The sequence below is a fragment of the Aspergillus novofumigatus genome, assembly GCF_002847465.1.
Source record: "Aspergillus novofumigatus IBT 16806 chromosome Unknown P174scaffold_3, whole genome shotgun sequence".
Taxonomy (NCBI): Eukaryota; Fungi; Ascomycota; class Eurotiomycetes; order Eurotiales; family Aspergillaceae; genus Aspergillus; species Aspergillus novofumigatus.
Genome location: NW_020194276.1, coordinates 2,906,044 through 2,926,647, shown reverse-complemented (window position 1 = coordinate 2,926,647; position 20,604 = coordinate 2,906,044). Strand labels below are relative to the sequence as shown.

The following is a 20,604-nucleotide window of genomic DNA, read 5'->3' as shown; positions in this document are numbered from 1 at the left end:
TCAACAAATACAAGCTGATTGCCTCATTTGTAAGGTATTCCGTCCCAAACCAGCTAGCTCGGCACTAACCCAGTTTGGGGTGTGAACCTGCCGGAGCCGAAAATCATCGTCGGAGAACGGAGTATCTGGACTGAGAGACTCTGGGTCATGCTTCGATATCAGCTCCATTGCCCGATACAATTTGCCTCAATGGCCGAGTAATCAATTGTCCTGCAACATACGATGGTCAAACACCGACCATGCAATCCATATCCCGACTACGATTGAGCCCGACCGTCTTCATACAAGGCCGATGGAGATGCGTCGCCCACCGCCCGGTCTTAAGCAATTTCATGCGACTCGCGACGACGTCAGCGACTCCGCTACCCAGGAAACTCGATCTGCCGGCGATTGATAGAAAATGGCAGGAGAAGTGGCAAGCGGAGGGAACGCGGTCGTCGTCCAACGGCAGCGCGAACAAAGAAAACCGGGGGACAGACCAAAGTCGTACATCCTCTCCATGTTTCCCTACCCCTCGGGGACATTGCATATGGGCCATTTACGGGTCTACACGATTTCGGATATATTGGCGAGGTTCTATCGTATGCGAGGGCATGAGGTTCTCCATCCGATGGGCTGGGATGCGTTCGGATTACCGGCGGAGAATGCGGCGATCGAACGCGGGATTGACCCGGCCGAGTGGACGAAGCAGAATATCGCGAAGATGAAGGAACAGTTACGCAGCATATCAACGTCTTTTGACTGGGATTGGGTATGTGTCGGATACTTCTCAATTGGACTAGTTCGCTCTCGTTGACCAGCTCCGGCGCGGGCTCTAGGAACTGGCGACGTGCTCGCCCGAGTTCTACGAACATACTCAGCGGATATTCCTCATGTTGTATCGGAAAGGTCTTGCCTATCAGGCAGAGGCGCTCGTCAATTACGATCCGGTTGATAAGACGGTGCTTGCGAACGAGCAGGTGTGTCTGTTACTCTGCAATGGATACTCTTCGGGCTAACTTCTCCAGGTTGATGCCAATGGTTTCTCATGGCGCTCCGGCGCAAAGGTTGAGAAGCTGAAGCTAAAACAATGGTTCTTCCGAATCACGGATTTCAAGGAAATGTTACTGAAAGACCTGGACTCGTTGACCGGGGCTTGGCCTGAGCGCGTATTGACTATGCAGCGCAACTGGCTGGGCAAGTCATACGGTGCGAAAATCAAATTCCCGGTCGCTGTTGATGGGAGCGGTGATACAAGTCTCCATGTCAATGTTTTCACCACGCGCCCAGACACCTTGTACGGAGTCGAATACATCGCTCTCTCTTTGGACCATCCTATTGTCCTCGAGGCTGCAGAAAATGATGCGGCCTTGCGAAAATTCCTCGATGAAGCAGCTTCACTTCCGCCCGACTCTAAGGTCGGTTACAAGCTGTCGGGTGTGACTGCTTCAAACCCGTTGCACATCATTGACAAGGAAAGCCCTCACATTGCGCGGAAATTGCCAACCTTCGTGGCCCCTTATGTCCTCAGTGATTACGGCGAGGGAGCTGTTATGGGAGTCCCAGGTCATGACTCTAGAGACTTGGCGTTCTTCAAAGAGAACACAAATCCCGAATCAATTCCACTTGTTATCGGACCGGAACACTCGCCTAACCCAAATAACGATAGCACAGGAAGTGTTTCATCTCCAAACGATATGAAAGCATTTACCCAAGAAGGTATCCTTACCTCGAGATGCTGGAAATACCAGGGCCTGCACTCCCGTGAAGCCAAGAAGCAGATCGTGACAGACCTCAAAGGTGTTGGTCATGGTGATTTCGTTGAGCAATGGAGACTCAGGGACTGGCTTATCAGTAGGCAGCGCTACTGGGGAACTCCTATCCCTGTAATACACTGCGGCAGCTGTGGCCCTGTGCCTGTGCCTGAGGACCAACTTCCCGTCCGACTACCCAAGATTGAGGGTGACTGGCTCAAAGGGAAAAAGGGCAATCCGCTTGAGTCGTCGCAGGATTGGGTCAATACAAAATGCCCAAATTGCAGCGGGCCTGCAAAGCGCGACACAGACACCATGGATACCTTCGTTGACTCTTCCTGGTACTATCTCCGCTTCCTGGACGCCCATAACAAGGAGCAGCCATTTTCTCCTTCAGCAGCGCGACCGGTCGATATCTACATCGGCGGCGTCGAGCACGCTATCCTGCACTTGCTGTATGCTCGATTTATCTACAAATTCCTTTCCCAGACGGAGTTGTTTCCGGACATTGCTCGGAGCGGTGACGTCTTAGGACCTTCAGAACCGTTCAAGACAGTCCTGACCCAGGGTATGGTCCACGGAAAGACGTATACTGAGCCGTCCACTGGCCGGTTCCTACTCCCATCGGAGGTCGATCTTTCCAATCCGAACAAGCCCCTCATCAAGGGCACCCAAGTTGCCCCCAGCATCTCTTTTGAGAAAATGTCGAAGAGCAAACACAACGGAGTGGATCCCACGTCTTGCGCGCTACAGTATGGCGCTGATGCTACTCGTGCGCATGTTCTTTTCTCCGCGCCTGTCAGTGAGGTGCTGGAATGGGATGACACGAAGATTGTGGGCATCGAGCGTTGGTTTGGACGGCTCTGGAAACTTGTGCTAGACGCCAAGCAAAGTCTGGCTTCGGCGTCATTTACAGTTTCACACACTGATCTGCAGAACTCCGCCAGCCCTATCTCCACACTTCCTACCCTGTTGCAAGGACTTGGTGATAGTGACGCTGATGGCCTTCTCCACACCCATCAGACCATCGTATCTGTGACCAACTGCATTGAAAACAACCCGTACGGTCTGAACACCGTCATCTCCGACCTGACCAAGTTGACCAACACATTGACATCGTCAACCCCGACATCTCCCCAGGTTTTGTACCTTTGTGTCTCCGCACTTGTCCGGCTTCTCGCTCCCGTGGCCCCGGCCTTGGCCTCTGAATGTTGGGAGGTTTTGAACAATTCACTGCTTGAAGAGATTGCGAGCATTGGAGCCCGTGTACCAGATGTCTTCGACTGCGCGTGGCCCTCTCCCCTTTTAACCTCCGAACAGGCTGATGTTCTATCCGCGCGCGGGGGCCAGATCGTAGCTGTTCAGATCAATGGAAAGCTACGCTTCACGGTGACTATTCCTCGACGATTGTCACCCACAACATCTGCGGAATCCAGCGACAACTCTGGTGCAGTCACCGATGAACAGGACTGGATTATCAGCCGAATTTTGGAAACGGACGAGGGCCGTGTCTGGTTGCGAGAGAAGAACGACTGGGAAAAGCGGAAACGGGTAGTGGTTGTCAAAGGAGGCAAACTGGTCAACATTGTCTTCTAAACTGCCAAGCTGCTGAAATCGCTCCGGCGATTGCCCCGGGGTACCTATGTAGTATAGACATTGTCATTGTACATTAGAAGTATAGTAGATTCATTTCGCGAATGCCGCATCATGGAACCAAAATCACTTGCAAGAAATTCCGAACTTTCCTGATTTTTGCAGCGTCAGTTTTCTGGTTCAGCGACAATAACCGGGATTGACAACTCGAAACAATTGCCCATGCGCCCGTGTTCCGCACTTGCGTATGTCTCTTGCAGATTGCGCGGTCGAGTGAGGAGCAGTGGGGAGCTGGCGGAGGCGTTCCCCTCATCATCGCGAGCTGAGGAGCTTGACTGTGATGGTTTACGGAGTAATTCGGTGTCATTCGGTATCATACCCTCAATCTCAACAATGATGCGCATTGCTTGATTGATGGAATCCGAGGATTCGGATGAATCTTGGGAATAATTCGGACAAGACTATTGTAGATACTTGCATCATTTGTCATTTGACGTTTGGTTGGAGAGCCTGGAGCTCCGATTAGTGGGCCAAGCTTGACTGGGAGCCAAGATTCCAGAAGAACTGCATTGCATCGGGTCTTTGAGACACCAGCTCCAAAGTACTCTGCGACATGATCTGGATATCCTTAACTGATATCTGATATTTGTTCATCCGTTCGAGCAGCAATTTCTCGAGCCAGATTCGGGTGGTTTGACTTGATGTTTGACTTAATGTGGACAGCACCCAGAAGATACTTCTGTACCTCTCCTCTGAAATTTGAGAGGCCGTGCGGGGTATGAGGGGCGGGCTCTCCTCATGAGGGGCAGGCGATGTGATGAGGGGTTGTACAGCTATCTGGATGTGGAATAGTGCCATACCGATCCCCTCAGCTTAAGTGGGAGGTGGGTATTGAGGGCATCCGTTTGTTAGGGTGAGCAGAGGGGAACCCTTTAGAGACGTTCTGACATCGTTAAGGCCGAGAATAAGCCGCGACTGACGTGTACTTTTTGAAGCCTGTGTTGTGGACTGTGTGTGCATGATCCCCCTCTTAAGGCTGTTTGCTGCATGAGGCTGGACCCAGGATCCTCTCTTCTGCCCACCCCTCACTAAGAGGTCAAGGCACGCTTTTTTCTGCGCTGCTATGCAAGGATATGCAGGTAAGTATCGTCGGGTCAATATTTGGAATCTATTAAATCAATTCGTAGTGTGTATCATTGTATAGTATTTCGGGTCTCACATAGACGTAGCAGTACCTATACGTTGTCGCACAACGATAAAGTTGTTTCATTGGAACCAGTTAGTAAAGCGATACTTGAGTGATAGGTATTACATGCATATTCCAGAAAAGAAATCATTACTAGGTACCAGGATAAGAATCCTATTACCTTGTCAAGTAGCGCCAACTGTCAAAGCTCTCTCCAACTCCACCACTCGGGATGTCTTTCTTGTTGTCCCGCATGCGGAGAGAGTGAGAGACCCAATAATCGATCATCCCACCCACTTACCATGGGATCCGTCGATCCGTCCGTATTCTTGACTACTGGACTAAGGAGTACCTAGTATTGTTTGTTAGCTGAGGTGGTCTTCCATGTTACCTTTGGAGTGAACCAGGTTGCTCTGGCATGGCCCACTGGTCGGTGGAGTTCCGTTCATCCCCAATGGATAGTGCCGCGTCTTCGAGACCTTGATGGTTACTATGTGGTAATATGGTACTACTATGCACAGTTACTAGTAGCACTGGTGTGTTGAGAATTGGAGAGGGGCAATTTGAATCGGTCTGTTCGCCATAAAAATTGGTCTAGTAAAGGACCCAGAGAGGTCTATATATTTGGGGCAATGTCCCTGTAGTTCTGACTGCTCGTTTATTTTCTATATCGATCTCATCATCTTCATCATCTTCAACATCATCAACATCAGCTCATTCTTTTACTTGACCGAATCCGGTAAGTCTCTTGATATGTCACATTCTCTCCTCATTCTTCCCTCTCCGGTCTTCGTGTACCTCAATAGCCATAGTTAGAAGAGGATGATTCCCCACCTTCGACTGCCATTCGGCTTTCCCCCGCCCTGCATCATGCTTCCATCACGGCCATTGAATTTATGCTCCGAAATAACCCTTGAATATCTGGCTCCAGGCCCAAAGTGAATGACGATTTAAATAGAGTGCTGACTCCCTCCTCAATCCTAGGTTCACCACTCAATCATCCTTCCTCTTCCTATCTAACTCAATCAACTTCTATTCAAAATGGTATTTATCCGTTCTTTGTCCCGTCAGCTGCGGCGGCCTGCCACTTCTTTTCTTTCTACCAAAGGAACCTTTTCTTCCCCCAGCAGTAGTCCATTCCGGGCTGCTTCGCTGGGAGGTTCCATCTCTGGTGCACGAACGCTGACAGCCTCTGCCAATCTACAGGGCAAGGTTCTTATGGTCCTCTATGACGTAAGTACCCGTACCAACATCTTTCTGCTACGATATGACAAGGCCTGGAATCTGATCGACGGTGAAAACAGGGCGGTGAGCACGCCAAACAGCAACCTGGCCTTCTTGGTACCACCGAGAATGAGCTTGGTTTGAGAAAGTGGCTCGAGGAGCAGGGCCACACTCTGGTCACCACCTCCGACAAGGAGGGCGAGAACTCCACTTTTGACAAGGAGCTGGTCGATGCCGAAGTCATCATCACCACCCCGTTCGTGCCCCATCTGGAGTTACTTACCCTGGCGCGGAATTCCTGACCGTCTGTTGTAGTTTCCACCCTGGTTATCTCACCGCAGAGCGCTTGGCCAAGGCCAAAAACCTGAAGCTCGCCGTCACTGCCGGTGTTGGTTCTGACCATGTTGACCTCAATGCCGCCAACAAGACCAACGGGGGTATCACTGTCGCCGAAGTCACTGGTTGCAATGTTGTCTCTGTCGCCGAGCACGTTGTCATGACCATTCTGACTCTGGTTCGCAACTTCGTCCCTGCCCATGAGCAGATCCGCAACGGTGAATGGGATGTTGCCGCGGTTGCCAAGAACGAGTTCGACCTCGAGAACAAGGTCGTTGGAACCGTTGCTGTTGGACGTATCGGTGAACGTGTGCTGCGCCGTCTCAAGCCCTTCGACTGCAAGGAGCTGCTCTACTACGACTACCAGCCCCTCAAGCCTGAGGTTGAGAAGGAGATTGGCTGCCGTCGTGTTGACAACCTCGAGGAGATGCTCGCCCAATGCGATGTTGTCACCATCAACTGCCCTCTGCACGAGAGCACTCGCGGTCTCTTCAACAAGGAACTCATCTCCAAGATGAAGAAGGGTAAGTTTTGCTATCACGGTTCGACTTGCGAACGACACATCCGCTAACTGTCTCTAGGCTCTTGGCTCGTCAACACTGCCCGTGGTGCTATTGTTGTCAAGGAGGACGTTGCCGAGGCCGTCAAGTCCGGCCACCTCCGCGGCTACGGTGGTGATGTCTGGTACCCTCAGCCCGCCCCCAAGGACCACCCTCTTCGGTACGTCCAGGGCCCCTGGGGCGGTGGTAACGCCATGGTTCCTCACATGTCCGGTACCTCGATCGACGCCCAGATCCGTTACGCTCAGGGCACCAAGGCCATCCTCGACAGCTACTTCTCCGGTCGCCACGACTACAGACCTGAGGATCTCATCGTCAAGGACGGTGACTACGTCACCAAGGCCTACGGTCAGAGACAGAAGTAAATGTCACAATCACTTTATGAAGCGAATGACTGAATGTATTTATTCTTGCACATTTCTTCGGTTCACTCACCTTTATGAGTGACTTACCTATCTTATGATACCTAAATGGCATTTCTCTTTCTTCAATCCGTTGGTTACTAGGCGAGTTCTAACTCGGCTCTTACTCTTAGTTCGAAGTGCAAGATTAATAGCTGATTGTAGTGTTAAGATTGAGTCACCATGTCATGTACGCGGTTACATGCTTGATACGCAATACAGATGCTCGGCGGCATTTGGTGGGAGTAGTGTCCTTATTCTACTGCTCAGTGCTTGTCAGGGGCATACATAGTTTGGCTTGGGACTAGCTGGTGGAGACCGTCGATCAGCTAAAGCTTAACCCTTTTAGAGTTGCTTCACCTGTAGGCGCAATCTTGCTCCCTTGGAACCATGGTGATGCCGTCAATAGGTAGTTCAATACAAGATGACTTGTTATCTTCCAGGGTGTTGAGACCTGATTTAATTGTGTTTCAAGAACTGGACTCTCATCAAATCACATTGATCTGAAAGCTCGTGCTCGAGGCCATAGTGGACTACATGACACTCGAGTTATCAAATGGGCTTGAACCACAACTATTATGATAAATGTTAATATATAAGTGAGGATCAAGCCCAATGGGGATACTTTCTGTTCTGATGCATAAAGTGCCGACGCCCCGTTTACCTCGCGTGTCTTGTGCAGAAAACATGCGGGGTCGGCTATTGCTTTGGACAGTCGAAATGAAGATCCCGACGTTAGTCAATGGGATAAACTATGCCCTTGAATGCTACAAAGTTGGAACGAGGTTATAGTCTACGCGTAAAAGATATGTCTACTGTTGTGGAGTTGGCATTCTCCACATATCTGGCATCATTTGGTATGTACCTTATCCAGCCTTTGAGACGAGATTGCCACGGGTATTCTGAGCATGTATATGTCGGATACCTCGATACGACTCACTCGGGGTATCTATGTCCATGGAACATTCTAACGAGCTCCGATTAAGGTTCAATGAAAATTCTCATGAGATCCATCAGATACATGCGAAAATATCTGAAGATGTGCTGGACTTGTGCCGCTTGTCTAATATGCATATACCCAAACGCCAGCTGTAACTGCAAGACAAACAATAGTCGATCACAAATCATCGGCGGGCTCTTGAATGACCCTGATCATCCCCTTCATCATCGCTATCGTCCATGAACCCCTGCTCGAGGTCCCGGCTGAGTCGGCTACTGGCGTCAGCCGTATCGCGCCGTCTTTCAAGCGCTTCCCTCCGAGAGGGATCCATGTCCATTCCGACCATAATTTCCCCCTCCTCGTCGAATATGCTAATGTTATCATGTTGTCCGTCGGTCTGCCGCCGCCACGTCGATGGCAAGAAGAAGCGCATGACGGCATCGGCTACACGATCTCGCAGGGACAAAGTATGCGCAGAAATGGCTTGCATCGGAAGATATTGTGAGTAGCGTTGATGATAGCGACGGAAGAACGGGACAATGAGGAATGAGAGGAGGAGGTAAAGCGCCAGGGAGATTACGGCGGGTATAAGAAGGGTCTGAGCAGGAACTGATCATTAGAATCGACCACATCAGAATATGACACCGCGGAAAACTTACCTTGGCCAGACTTGACATGGAGCCCATCTTGACTGTGGCTCAACGTGGTGGCTTGAGTTGCGTATACAGTTATAGGCAACAGCCTAGGTATAGACTCAGGAGTAATGACGGTGACGGGTCTCTGATCAACATGAAGCCATCATGCTCACGTCACACATAAATAAAACAAAGCGACTAGAACTTCTCTAAATTCCCATCAGGCTTCCAGAAGCCCAAGCCTGCTGACGATTATCTTACAGCCTGCTCCGTGTCGCCCAGCTGCAGACTAATGCGGACGATGTCACGTGACTTTATCTCCTTTATTGAAAGAATGGTCACGTGAGTCAGCGGCCCTACTGCGTTCTAGAGCCGCCTCTCACGCCCCCCCTAAACGAGTAATGCCCGCGCTTTAACCCTGACAAGAAAACGACGTTTCTAGCATCATCCTAGTGCCCACACAAGCAGGAAAGCGATCACGCCCTTTTTGGGAGACCGATAACCCTCGCTTGTGGTGTTGCGCATTTTACGCGTCCAGTCCGGAAGAGGAGGGAGGATTTAAAGTGTTACTATTCGGCGCCCTCCCCCTCCTGTTCTAGCGCTGCTCCGCAGCGGGTATTCAACTGCTAGTCAGGAGTCCCAACTACGGCTTATTGGATTTGAGCTGGATGTCGTTGACGCCCTTGCGCAGGTTTGACAGCAACGGGGTTCGTCGGTTTCTGGGAACAACCTTGTCAGCGACAACGCTTCTGTTTTAGATCTTCTGGTTGTGGACAACGCTCATGCTGCGCCCTGCATCTCCCCAGCGACGCCCGTCAAGATGCCAACCACATCTGCATCCGACAAATCGAGACAAACCTCGGCTGGCAAAGGATTTTTCGGGAGGAAGCTGCATAAGGAGAAGCCGGTAGATGATCGGTATGAGGGTTATGGAGGGTCGGAGAATCTCGCGCCCCCAGGAAACACTGCTGGATCCCGTTCGTCCCGGCACTCGAAACGATCATCCGTTCAATCTGTGGATTACTCGCACGACTTCGATCCAAGCGGAATCTCGATGACCGCCGGTGTCATAACATCCATTCCCTTTGAGAGCCTTCCTGCCGATACTAGGTCTCCGATACCGGTAGATTATCTGTCCAGGGCGGAGACATCGCCGCGAAAGGAGCCGTCGCCAAATCATCTTGCCAAGGGAGGCGGTGATTTTCATCAATACCCAGCATGGAACCCGACGGGACTACGAGAAAACAACGCCTTTTCCCATCCTACTGGGCCCCGTCCCCCGCCGCATGCGTCCAATGTGTCTATGGTCGGGAGTACTGCAGGAGACAAGAGCGCGAGGTATCAGCAGTGGGCAAGACCAGGCAGTTCGGCCACCAATGCTGGGTTCAGTCATAATTCTTCGTCCACCGTGGATTCGTCATCGACTTCGCGGATGTCCCTTGATCAGACCAGCATCCATTCGTCTCTCTCCTCCAACACAAGGGGCTCGAGTTATATCTCTTCGGACGGCTCAGCACGGACGCTCACAACATCACATTCGGGTGACCGTGGCACTCTCTTCCCGAGCAGCGGCAACTCCAGTCGATTCTCCACTGCACAAGCGGCATGGCAAGCTGCTCAGCTGGCTACGCACCCTGCTGCACCGGCCCTCAATCCTGAGCAATATCTCACGCGACCCAGGGATGATCGCATAGTGGACCAACTGTTCCTTGACTTGATGCAAAAGCGAGGCTGGCAAAACCTTCCAGAGCAGGCCAAGCGGCAGATGCTGGCGTATCCCGCATCCAAGAAATGGACACTAGTACATCAGGACCGCTTGACGGAACTCCAGGGTGAACAGAAGCGGAGACAAAACGCAAGGCAAACTCATGGCCATGACGGTCCAACCGGCATTCTCGAGCGGGCCGATGAAGAAGGGAGCCCGGAGTGGTATGTGAAGAAGGTCATGGACGACAGTATCACCTCGAAGCAATTGGCCAGCTTGAGTGTCAGTCTGCGAACGCAACCTATCAGGTGAGTTTCTTGTAACAGCCTTACAGCATCCTATCTCCTGCTAATAATATGACAGTTGGGTCAGAGCCTTTGTCGAAGCACAAGGTCAGATCGCTTTGACCAATGTGCTCTCTAAGATCAACCGCAGGAAAGCTTCGGGTCCTGTACCCGCACCACCGACAGGCGACCGGGACTTGGATAGAGAGTACGATATTGTCAAGTGTCTCAAGGCCCTCATGAACAACAAATATGGTGCGGACGACGCAATCAATCATCAACAGGTCATTATCGCTCTCATCAGCTCGCTACTATCTCCGCGGCTGAACACAAGGAAATTGGTCAGTGAGGTCCTGACCTTCCTATGTCACTGGGCGGAAGGCGAGGGCCATCAAAAGGTCCTGCAGGCCATGGATCATGTTAAGAACCAGCACGGCGAAACTGGTCGCTTTGACGCCTGGATGCGAATCGTGGAGGTGACGATCGACGGCCGGGGCAAAATGGGCAGTTTGGTCGGTGCCAGCGAGGAGTATCGCAGCGGTGGCATTGGCATGGAGAATCTGCTCATGGAGTATGCGGTCTCAACCATGATGCTCATCAACATGTTGGTGGATGCGCCGGAGAATGACCTACAGTTGCGATGCCACATCCGGGCTCAGTTCATCTCCTGTGGCATCAAGCGTCTTCTGACGAAGATGGAAGGCTTCCAATACGAGGTCATCGATAAACAGATCGAGCGATTCAGAGAAAATGAGGCCATTGACTACGAAGATCTCCTTCAGCGGGAGAGTAGCAGTATGAAGGACAGCATCGAGGGTGAGGTCAAGGACATGAGCGATCCCCTGCAAATCACGGATGCCATTCTGACCAGACTCAATGGGACTCGTGCCCATGATTACTTCCTTTCTGCTATGCAGCACATGCTTCTCATACGGGAGAACTCTGGGGAGGACGGTCTTCGAATGTTCCAGCTTGTCGATGCCATGCTCAGCTACGTTGCCATGGACCGCAGACTACCTGATATGGATCTACGGCAAGGATTGACTTTTACAGTACAGAGTCTCCTGGACAGGCTCCATACTGATGCAGAGGCAAGGCGAGCGTACGACGAGTCCCTTGAGGCGCGGCAGATCGCGGAGGCCGCAATTGCGGAACGGGACGAGATGAAGGCGCAGGTGGAGATGGGAGCGGATGGTCTGGTGAAGAAGCTGCAGAAGCAGATCGATGAACAAACGAGCATCATTGAGCTTCAGACTAGACAAAACGAGGCCCTCAAGGCAGAGCTTGCCGACGTGCAGCGGCTGCGTGCTCAGGAGCTGCAGCGGAATGAACTGGAAACCAGAGAGCTCTATCTGATGCTCCGGGACGCTCAGGATATCGCTGCATCGAATGCCAAGAAGAATAATCTGGCCGAGACCAATCCTTCGCACATGAGGGGTATTCTGGACCGGGAAAGACTGCTGGAGCGGTTGGAGAAACAGCTTGAGCGGACCAAGACTCAGTTCAAGCTGGAGGGCAAAGTTTGGGGCCAACATGGACCTTCTGACCGACTGCGCGAGCTACGGGAGCAGATGGACGGCGAACCTGACCCTGAGGACTTTCAGGAGCAAGCTCGTCGAAACTTGGAGACTAGCGCTCTGGGTTCTGTTCATCGCAAGAGAAGCCATGTTCCGGAGATGGAAGTTGCCAACGGTCAAGAGAGGCCATCGGACCAGGATGGGTCACTTCTCGTTAACTTTGGACGACCCCGAATGGATCCGGAACAAGCGTCTGATTTGCTGGGGGAGATTGCTTTCAAAGTTCCAAAGATCGACGCTGAAGATGCCGAAGCCGACGAGATTGATGCTCAACCAACTCAGCCAGAGACTGAAGAAGCCCAGGTCGGCCAGGATGAAGAAGTCAAGCCCGAGGACGAGACTGAAAAGCCCGAAGAGAAGCCTGTATCCGTGCCTGCACCTCCGCCTCCACCCCACCTCCACCACCGCCACCTCCTCCAGGTGGTGCGGTAGGCTTTCCGCCGCCGCCTCCACCGCCTCCTCCACCTCCGCCGCCGGGTGCCAAGGGTTTGGGAGTTCCACCTCCGCCCCCTCCTCCCCCCCTCCTGGCTTTGCTGGAGGAATGCCTCCGCCCCCTCCACCTCCCCCAGGTCGGTTCGGAGCACCCCCACCACCTCCGCCGCCTGGTGTTGGCGGAGGCTGGCGAGCCAATTACATGGCTTCGCAATCAGCACCTTCTCACCCAACTGCCGTCTTGTCGTCTATTAGACCTAAGAAGAAACTTAAGGCTCTTCATTGGGACAAGGTCGATACTCCACAGGTAACAGTGTGGGCTATTCGCGATCCCACTCCTCAAGCGAAGGAAGAGAAGTACAGCGAGTTGGCGAAGAAGGGTGTCTTGGACGAAGTCGAAAGGTTATTCATGGCGAAGGAGACCAAGATCTTTGGGGCCGGCTCCGGCGCCAAGCAGCGCAAGGACAGGAAACAGATCATCTCAAACGACTTATCGAAGACCTTCCAGATCGCATTGGCCAAGTTTTCGCAGTATCCTGTCGATGATGTCGTCCGTATGATTGTCCATTGCGATCCAGAAATTCTGGACAATATGGTGGTCATGGACTTTTTGCAGAGAGAGGAGATGTGCACGATACCCGAGAATGTCTCCAAGCTAATGGCACCGTACAGCAAGGACTGGACGGGGCCTGATGCTGCTAGTTCTGAGCGGGAGCAAGATCCAACCGAGCTTACACGGGAGGACCAGATCTACCTCTACACTGCTTTTGAGCTAAATCATTACTGGAAAGCGAGAATGCGGGCCCTTGCACTGACGCGCTCCTTCGAGCCGGACTACGAGCATCTCTCGACAAAGATGCGCGAGGTCGTGAGGGTCAGCGAGACCTTGAGAGACTCAGTCTCCTTGATGAATGTTCTTGGTCTGATCCTGGATATCGGTAACTTCATGAACGACGCCAATAAGCAGGCTCAAGGTTTCAAGTTGAGCTCGCTCGCTCGCCTTGGCATGGTCAAGGATGATAAGAATGAGACAACCTTCGCAGACCTCGTTGAGCGTATTGTCCGCAATCAGTACCCCGAGTGGGAAGGTTTCGTTGATGAGATTGGCGGCGTCATCGGAGTCCAGAAGATCAACGTCGACCAGTTGCGGGCGGATGCCAAGAAGTACATTGATAATATCAAGAACGTGCAGGCAAGCCTGGATGCTGGCAATCTAAGCGATCCCAAGAAGTTCCATCCACAGGACCGCGTGAGTCAAATCGTCCAGCGGAGTATGAAAGATGCCAGAAGAAAGGCGGAGCAAATGCAGCTTTATCTGGAGGAGATGGTCAAGACGTACGACGACATCATGGTCTTTTACGGAGAAGACAATACAGATGAAGGAGCTCGACGGGACTTCTTTGCGAAGCTAGCTTCGTTCTTGCTGGAGTGGAAGGTAAGTTTCTTTGTCTGTTCATCGTGACGATGACAACCATGGCTAATGGATTCTTAGAAATCGAAAGAGAAAAACATCGCCCTCGAAGAGGCCCGAAAGCGTACAGAGGCTTCTCTCGCCCGCAAACGTGTCAACGCCGGCCTTGCCAACAGTTCTGGTGCAGGCGATGCACCGGTGTCTCCTGCTACCAGCGGTGCCATGGACTCGCTCCTGGAGAAATTACGAGCTGCAGCTCCTCAAGCTAGAGATCAACGTGATCGTCGTCGGCGCGCCAGATTGAAGGAACGTCACCAGGTTCGCGTTGCTTCAGGTCAGAAGATCCCGGACCTCACCGGATCTGAGCCCGCAAATGGTGAAACGCAGACGGACAGTAACGGTACCACTCTCGTGGGCAGCAATGACGCTAGCACCACAGAGACCGGCCTGCTGAGCCCGCCAGGCCAGGAGACCGACGTAGACGCTCAAGCGAAAGAGCTGCAGGTGTCGGAGAGCGAAGACGTTGCAGACCGCGCTGCAAGCATGCTGCAAGGCCTCAGGGATAACATGGATAACAACGGAGAGCGTGCTCGACGGAGAAGAGAGAGCGCCGAGGAGGAACGTCGGAAACGCAGACTGAGAAGGAGAAATGGAGGAAATGCTAGCAAAGACAGCGCCGACGGTTCGAGTTTGTCGATCGTCCCAGAGCCCGCAACACCACCGCCCAGTACCGAAGCCTCAGCACTGAGTGAACCCGGCATGGCCAGTCCTTCGAATGATGAGGATGGGGCTTCACAACCTCCTCAAACTCCCTCTATTGTCGTTTCGCCGAACGCAGATGAGCATCAGGGATCACCCGGTGACGAAGATTCCCTCGATGGCTCGCCAAAGCATCAGCCTACAGAGCAGTCGGGTTGATCTAAATCCCATGATTGCTGGTCGCTCGGGCTGAAACAAAACCACCGAGCTCTCTTAATATAATGTTTGATTGATAGACTTACTGATGTCGTCTCGGAAACATTTCCCTATGTCTTTCAATGTATAATATCCCCCACTGTTACTTGTCTTCACCATTTTCATTTGATCACTACAGCCCTCTTGTTTCTTTCCGGTCAACACTAGCAGCAAGGCTATCTCTTTTCTAGACCTTTTACCTTTGTTCCCAAGCATACCTTCCTCGTGATTTGCTTTGATTCATCTTTCGAGAGTACATCATCCCAACAATCCGTCATCCATATTTCGGCATCTCTTAATTTCTGTTCCCTTCTCTGCATATCTATCCAAGCTTTCTTTCTTGATTCCATCTCTGTACATAGTTTCCGTCAGTTCTTGACTGTCTCTTTGCGCGTTCCTTCGGCGGTTCGTGCTTTTCCTGTACTGGCACGACTTCTTGGCCCTTGTTGTACCTCTTGGCGGTGGATCTTGAAGCGTCGGCTGTCTGGCGTATGGCTCGGCGTCTTTCGGCGCGCTGGCGTGACGAAGTGATGCAAGTGTCGTGTCGTTGAATATCCCCCATGCATATGTTGGTCCCTACAGTTTTCGCATTGACCTGCGTGGTCTGTTGCTCTAGGTCAATGGACCAATGGCGCCACCCACTTCAAGAGCAAAGTCCTAAACCCTGAACCACTTGACAAGTTGGCCGGCTATCCACTCAAGGCTCTATAAGCTGTTATAGGATGTCTGTCTAACATGCAGATGCTGTAAATAGTAGCCATTGTTCCAACCCAAGAACACGTATGTAATCACGTGATACCATGATTGATAAAACGGAATATCACCATTGGTTCTCCGCCCTCTACTTCCAACCACAACTTTCCACTCCACCGGCCTGCGCATGCGAGCATTCGGTTTTTGGAGTCTACGGCGGGCTTTTACCTTTCGCCCGTCATGGAGCCGATATTCTTGCATAGCAATTCCAAGTCATGGAGTTGCTCTTGATCTAGCACGACCGGCCCAGCGGAGATTACCCAGCACTTGCCGGCACTTCTCTGCATCTTCGAGCTGTCGATTCTCCTTGGAGGCCGATTCAACGATATATGCGCTCTCAACTGCTCCCGGTAGAGCCGCCATAGCGGTTGTACGAGTCTCTGGTTCCGCGTGTGTGCAGGTAGGTCAATGTTGACAGTTATTTCCAGGCGCGGCTGACACCAACTTTCCGACTTCTTCAATAGATCTATCGCGCCCTCTGTCCCAGTGCACCTCTTCCTCGCGCGCGCGTTGCCGCAGTACGCACCCTCTACGATCCTGCACAAGAGCCGTCCGCCAACGCAGTCCTCGATGCGGGCGCTCTTGTACTGTATTTCCCTGGACCCAAAACCGTCACAGGCGAGGACGTCCTCGAACTGCATCTTCACGGTGGGCCGGCTATCGTAAAGTCGGTGCTGGCGGCTATTGCCCGCACCAATCGGCCGGAGAGTCTGGTCCGCTATGCGGAGCCGGGCGAGTTTACTCGCCGAGCGTTCATGAATAATCGGCTCGACCTGCCGCAGATCGAAGCATTGGGTGATACGCTCACCGCTGATACGGAACAGCAGCGCCGCCTTGCTGTTCGCGGTGCCAGTGACGCTCTTTCGAAACGCTACGAATTGTGGCGCCAGCAGTTACTATATGCGCGCGGGGAGCTGGAGGCACTCATTGATTTCTCCGAAGACCAGTATTTCGATGAGTCTCCTGAGGAGTTTGTCCGTTCCGTCGCAGGACAGGTCCGAGCGCTGCAGACTCAGCTGAGATTGCATATCGAAAATGCGTCGAAGGGAGAACTGCTGCGCAATGGGATCAAGATCGCCCTGCTTGGGGCTCCTAATGCAGGCAAGAGTTCACTCTTGAATCGGATTGTGGGCAAGGAGGCCGCGATTGTCAGTACCGAGGAGGGAACTACTCGGGACATTGTAGATGTTGGGGTTGATCTCGGCGGCTGGTACTGCAAGCTTGGCGATATGGCTGGGATCCGGTCTGAGATGAGCGCTTCCACCGGTCAGGGAACTGTGGTCATTGGAGCAGTTGAGAAGGAGGGTATCCGGCGCGCCAGAGCCAGGGCTTTGGAATCGGACGTGGTTGTGTTGGTCGTCTCCCTGGAGGAAGGGACCAATGGCTCGCCTTACCGACTATCAGTGGACCAGGAGGTAATCGATGCGGTTAATGATTGTGTACAGGCTGGGAAGTGCATTGTTGTGGCTATCAACAAATGTGATCGACTTCCTGCAGCAGATCGGTTCAGCCGGTCACTGCATGAATTGAGGACGAAAATAAGGACGCTGTTTCCAGCCGTTCCGGAGAAACGCATATTCGACATATCCTGCCGCGAGGCCTCCGAAGGGACTCTGTCTGAGCAATTGGATCCGGGGAACATGCAGGGATTTCTACGAGGCTTGATTTCAACTTTTGAAGAGATTGCGTCCCAGCGGGAATGGAAGGGGATGAGAATGGACAATTTGATATTTCATATTGGGAAGATTCATTGGGAGTGACCCATCGACAAAGCTCTAATCTACAAAGATGCATGCAACACTTGGACGATTTCCTGAACGAGACTACCCAAGCCCTAACGCCCCGAACTCCCGGCTATGCTCATGATCGAAATATTGAGACTGAAATTGATGTCGTGATGGCAGCCGAGCATCTGCGATTCGCCGCCGACACTCTCGCCAAGATCACCGGCAAAGGCGAGAGCGGCGACGTGGAGGATGTCTTGGGCGTCGTATTCGAGAAGTAGGTTCTCCTGTGTGATTATGATAGTGTTGCTTTGCGGCTAACATCGGGGCTTGTTTTAGGTTCTGCGTTGGAAAGTGAAATTGCAAATATATTCGTCGATTTGACAATCCTAGGCATCTATATGGTTGCATCGCTTCCGCCAAAAATGGCGTACTCCCATCCCACAGCCCATATCCCAGGCACCGCCGTTCGTCCCAACACATGATGGTGGCCGAGAACAAGATCAACCGGGTCAATATATACCGACAGGTTCGGATTGACTCTCGAGCGTTATTTAGTCGTCGTCGCTATGCACGTCGTTATATCCGCCACGCCCTTGCATAGATGGCAAGTCGGGCAAGACGCCAGTGCAGGCGCGGCCGGGTACCGGATGGGAGGGCTTCGTGGATTTGGCGGGATCGTTGTATCCACCTCTTCCCATTGATGTTGTTAGGTTAAGGGAGAGGAGAGGAGAGGAGAGGACCGTTCAACCTTCTAAGGTCCAATTCTTCAACAATCGAGTCCTTGAGAAGTGTCGCAAGACTGGTAGGACTGACCAGGTCAAGATGATTGCGAACTCGTAGTTGTAATGCAATAGACTGAGATGAATACAATCTAACTGAAGAGACTCCTAATTTGAAGATGCCTACTATTTATACCTATACTCTCTTGTCTCCCGTCGAATATATGTCTGCCTCATGACACAAATCCGCCAGGCACCCACGGGGGCAGGACAGAACCGGACCGGAAATGACTAACATCCTGCTTGTTAATCCTTTGGAAATCGATCTACGATCTATTTTTGCAATAAACGATTATAACTAAGGACTCTGATTCGAGTTCCTTCTCGCATCTTCCCGATCGTTCTGCGTGACTTGCTTTCCAAGGTTGTATACATACAGGGGTTCGACTAGTTACATAGCTCGGATTAATCATAGACGGCTTACATTCACTGCCGCCTGACAAATCGGCCAGACCAGAATTGAGTTGCGGGTCGCTGGTAGGTTAATCCCGAGAGACGAGAATACCGTACCTTACTCATTTGCGGTTTCAGGGCAGGTGACAAACGAGGCGTTTCTTCAGCTCCTGTGGTGAAAGAATTCGTGACTGTTGCTTATCGTTGAGTCATAGGTGAACCAACGGGGAGTGGCTGCATTCCTATAGGGTAGGTATTTCGTCGGGGTTGGTCTCGGTGTTAGGGCTGTGCTGTTTTACTTGTTTAGATGGAGAGGATGATCTGGGATTGATTCTTCAAACTGCAAATGTGATGAATTAATGACCAAATCGATGATTGAGCTGACGCGGAGCTAGCTACTAACTCTAACCTCCCCCGTCCTCGGCTGCCTTTCTGATTGCTTTGAAGATCGCATATACAACATTCCTTTTCTGCTGCTCCCCGACAACCATGCAAACTGCAGTTGCCACAATGGCTTCATGGGCTTTGCTGAGGGAGCTGTCATAATCATAAGTGTCTCCTACATATGCATTTGGCGTGTGTCCGAAAACCCTGGATACCTCTGCCTTGTAGATGACCAAAATACCGTACTTTTTCTTCTCGACGCCGCTGAAATAGTGAGCAAGCACCGCTTCTCCTTGGCTATGATCAGAAGAAGATGGGACTCGAGCGGTCAGTTTAAGGTGATGCCATGGCAAGTAGCGCTTCGACCACTTGAGTTCCTCGGGGAGATCCCTCGTGCCCTTCCAGGCGAGATCAACCCCGGCGTTCTTCCACTGGTAACACCGAGTGCGCGTCGATAGTGGTGCGATCCAACATAGCGCCAGCGCTTCGTCGGCGCGCGCCGGTAGATGACCCTCATCTGGATCGGGATCACTGTCGGAATGACCAACTGCCTGCTGCGCATCTTCTTTGTTGGCCTTGGCCTTCGTTTCCTTTTTCTTCTGCTTCCGCTTCGCGTTCACGTCGCGATGGTACTGCTTTCCCGTTTCGCGCCAGAGTCGCCACGTGCGCACCTTGTAGCCCTTCAACGCGAGATCGTCGCCGTTGTCAACGCGGTTGTCGGGGTTGCTTCGTCGGTTCCAGCTCACTGCGCCTCTTGGGTCAATCGCTGCGACCATATCCTCCCCGAATTGGAGGTTCCATAGTTTCCAGAAGACGGAGTTGTGGATGAGACAGATTGGGGTTCCCTGCTTGCTACTGCCTTGCCGCAGGGTTCGCGGCGGCCGGTGGAACGAGATGTAGGGTTTGTGGACGAAGAAGCCATTTGGATCTGTTGCAACTTCGGGGTTTTCCTTGAAGAACTTGCGTCGTTTCCTCGGTTTGATGGGAAGTTGGTGTGGTGAGATCAGGATGCTGTGCTCATTTTCTGGGTAGAGATGGTAGGTAGATATGCTGCCCTGCTGGGGAGCTTCTGGAGATGACGGCATTTTTCGCCATCGCTTGCATTTTGAGAGCATGGCGTCTGCGCAGGTTCAGTACAGCGTCGCCATCTCTTACATAAATTTAACCCCCTAACGGTTTCATTGAGATTGACGGAGGGAGGCGTAGCCAAGAACAACGTTTGGTCGGGCAAAAGATCGGAATCATCGACTCCTCTTCCAATTGAGCACGGGGCTTGAATGTCAATCATGACAAGTGCGTAAAAGGGGTGCGGACTGTGAAATGGCTGACGCCGGCCACTAGAATACGAGGTGTCTAGTCTGTTGACCCAGGGCGAGTCGGACGCCATCCGACCACGGACGCGAACAATACAAACAGATAATTTTATCAGTGGTAGATATCAGTAGAATGTGTTGCTTGATTTATCATATCATGTTTGTCAGTTTCACTGAATGGAATGAATCCATACAGCTTCTGCATCATTGAGAACACCCTAAATATCAATATGCCTAGTAAAAGGTACTTAAACAAGCGTTGGATTGCATAGAATGAGCTTGAA

At 52.0% G+C, this 20,604-nt stretch overlaps 6 protein-coding genes across 6 annotated transcripts; 4 read left to right on the top strand and 2 right to left on the bottom strand.

Moving 5' to 3' along the window:
• The first annotated feature begins 147 nt into the window (after positions 1-147).
• On the top strand, positions 148-3,462 carry P174DRAFT_440419 (leucine--tRNA ligase NAM2). The gene is made up of 3 exons (XM_024827046.1): positions 148-751; positions 819-959; positions 1,008-3,462. Exons 1-3 carry the CDS (start codon positions 611-613, stop codon positions 3,327-3,329), a joined length of 2,604 nt encoding a protein of 867 aa, XP_024684400.1. The 5' UTR covers positions 148-610; the 3' UTR covers positions 3,330-3,462.
• Positions 3,463-5,717: 2,255 nt separating this feature from the next.
• fdh (formate dehydrogenase (NAD+) FDH1) lies at positions 5,718-7,426 on the top strand. Its single transcript, XM_024827045.1, has 4 exons — positions 5,718-5,745; positions 5,817-5,992; positions 6,052-6,596; positions 6,654-7,426. Exons 1-4 carry the CDS (start codon positions 5,731-5,733, stop codon positions 6,995-6,997), a joined length of 1,080 nt encoding a protein of 359 aa, XP_024684399.1. The 5' UTR covers positions 5,718-5,730; the 3' UTR covers positions 6,998-7,426.
• A 453-nt stretch (positions 7,427-7,879) lies between these two features.
• Positions 7,880-8,659, bottom strand: P174DRAFT_387525 (uncharacterized protein; the record flags this gene model as incomplete). The annotated part of the gene is made up of 2 exons (XM_024823362.1): positions 7,880-8,571; positions 8,633-8,659. 2 exons carry the CDS (start codon positions 8,657-8,659, stop codon positions 8,158-8,160), a joined length of 441 nt encoding a protein of 146 aa, XP_024684398.1. The 3' UTR covers positions 7,880-8,157.
• Positions 8,660-9,428: 769 nt separating this feature from the next.
• On the top strand, positions 9,429-14,935 carry P174DRAFT_459304 (formin sepA; the record flags this gene model as incomplete). The annotated part of the gene is made up of 4 exons (XM_024829753.1): positions 9,429-10,621; positions 10,677-12,477; positions 12,530-14,041; positions 14,099-14,935. The coding sequence occupies 4 exons, from the start codon at positions 9,429-9,431 to the stop codon at positions 14,933-14,935; spliced, it is 5,343 nt and encodes a 1,780-aa protein (XP_024684397.1).
• A 916-nt stretch (positions 14,936-15,851) lies between these two features.
• Positions 15,852-17,806, top strand: P174DRAFT_419704 (tRNA modification GTPase; the record flags this gene model as incomplete). The annotated part of the gene is made up of 4 exons (XM_024824800.1): positions 15,852-16,124; positions 16,189-17,480; positions 17,513-17,725; positions 17,788-17,806. 4 exons carry the CDS (start codon positions 15,852-15,854, stop codon positions 17,804-17,806), a joined length of 1,797 nt encoding a protein of 598 aa, XP_024684396.1.
• Positions 17,807-19,018: 1,212 nt separating this feature from the next.
• P174DRAFT_440413 (uncharacterized protein) lies at positions 19,019-20,406 on the bottom strand. The gene has a single exon (XM_024827044.1). It carries the CDS (start codon positions 20,090-20,092, stop codon positions 19,028-19,030), a length of 1,065 nt encoding a protein of 354 aa, XP_024684395.1. The 5' UTR covers positions 20,093-20,406; the 3' UTR covers positions 19,019-19,027.
• Between the last annotated feature and the right edge of the window lie 198 nt (positions 20,407-20,604).

Coding starts and splice junctions, on each gene's coding strand:
- P174DRAFT_440419 (XM_024827046.1), top strand. CDS start 611: ATGGGCTGGGATGCGTTCGGATTACCGGCGGAGAATGCGGCGATCGAA. Junction 752..818: donor CGTCTTTTGACTGGGATTGG/GTATGTGTCGGA, acceptor CGCGGGCTCTAG/GAACTGGCGACGTGCTCGCC. Junction 960..1,007: donor CGGTGCTTGCGAACGAGCAG/GTGTGTCTGTTA, acceptor TAACTTCTCCAG/GTTGATGCCAATGGTTTCTC.
- fdh (XM_024827045.1), top strand. Junction 5,993..6,051: donor GAAGTCATCATCACCACCCC/GTTCGTGCCCCA, acceptor CGTCTGTTGTAG/TTTCCACCCTGGTTATCTCA. Junction 6,597..6,653: donor CATCTCCAAGATGAAGAAGG/GTAAGTTTTGCT, acceptor AACTGTCTCTAG/GCTCTTGGCTCGTCAACACT.
- P174DRAFT_440413 (XM_024827044.1), bottom strand. CDS start 20,092: ATGCCGTCATCTCCAGAAGCTCCCCAGCAGGGCAGCATATCTACCTAC.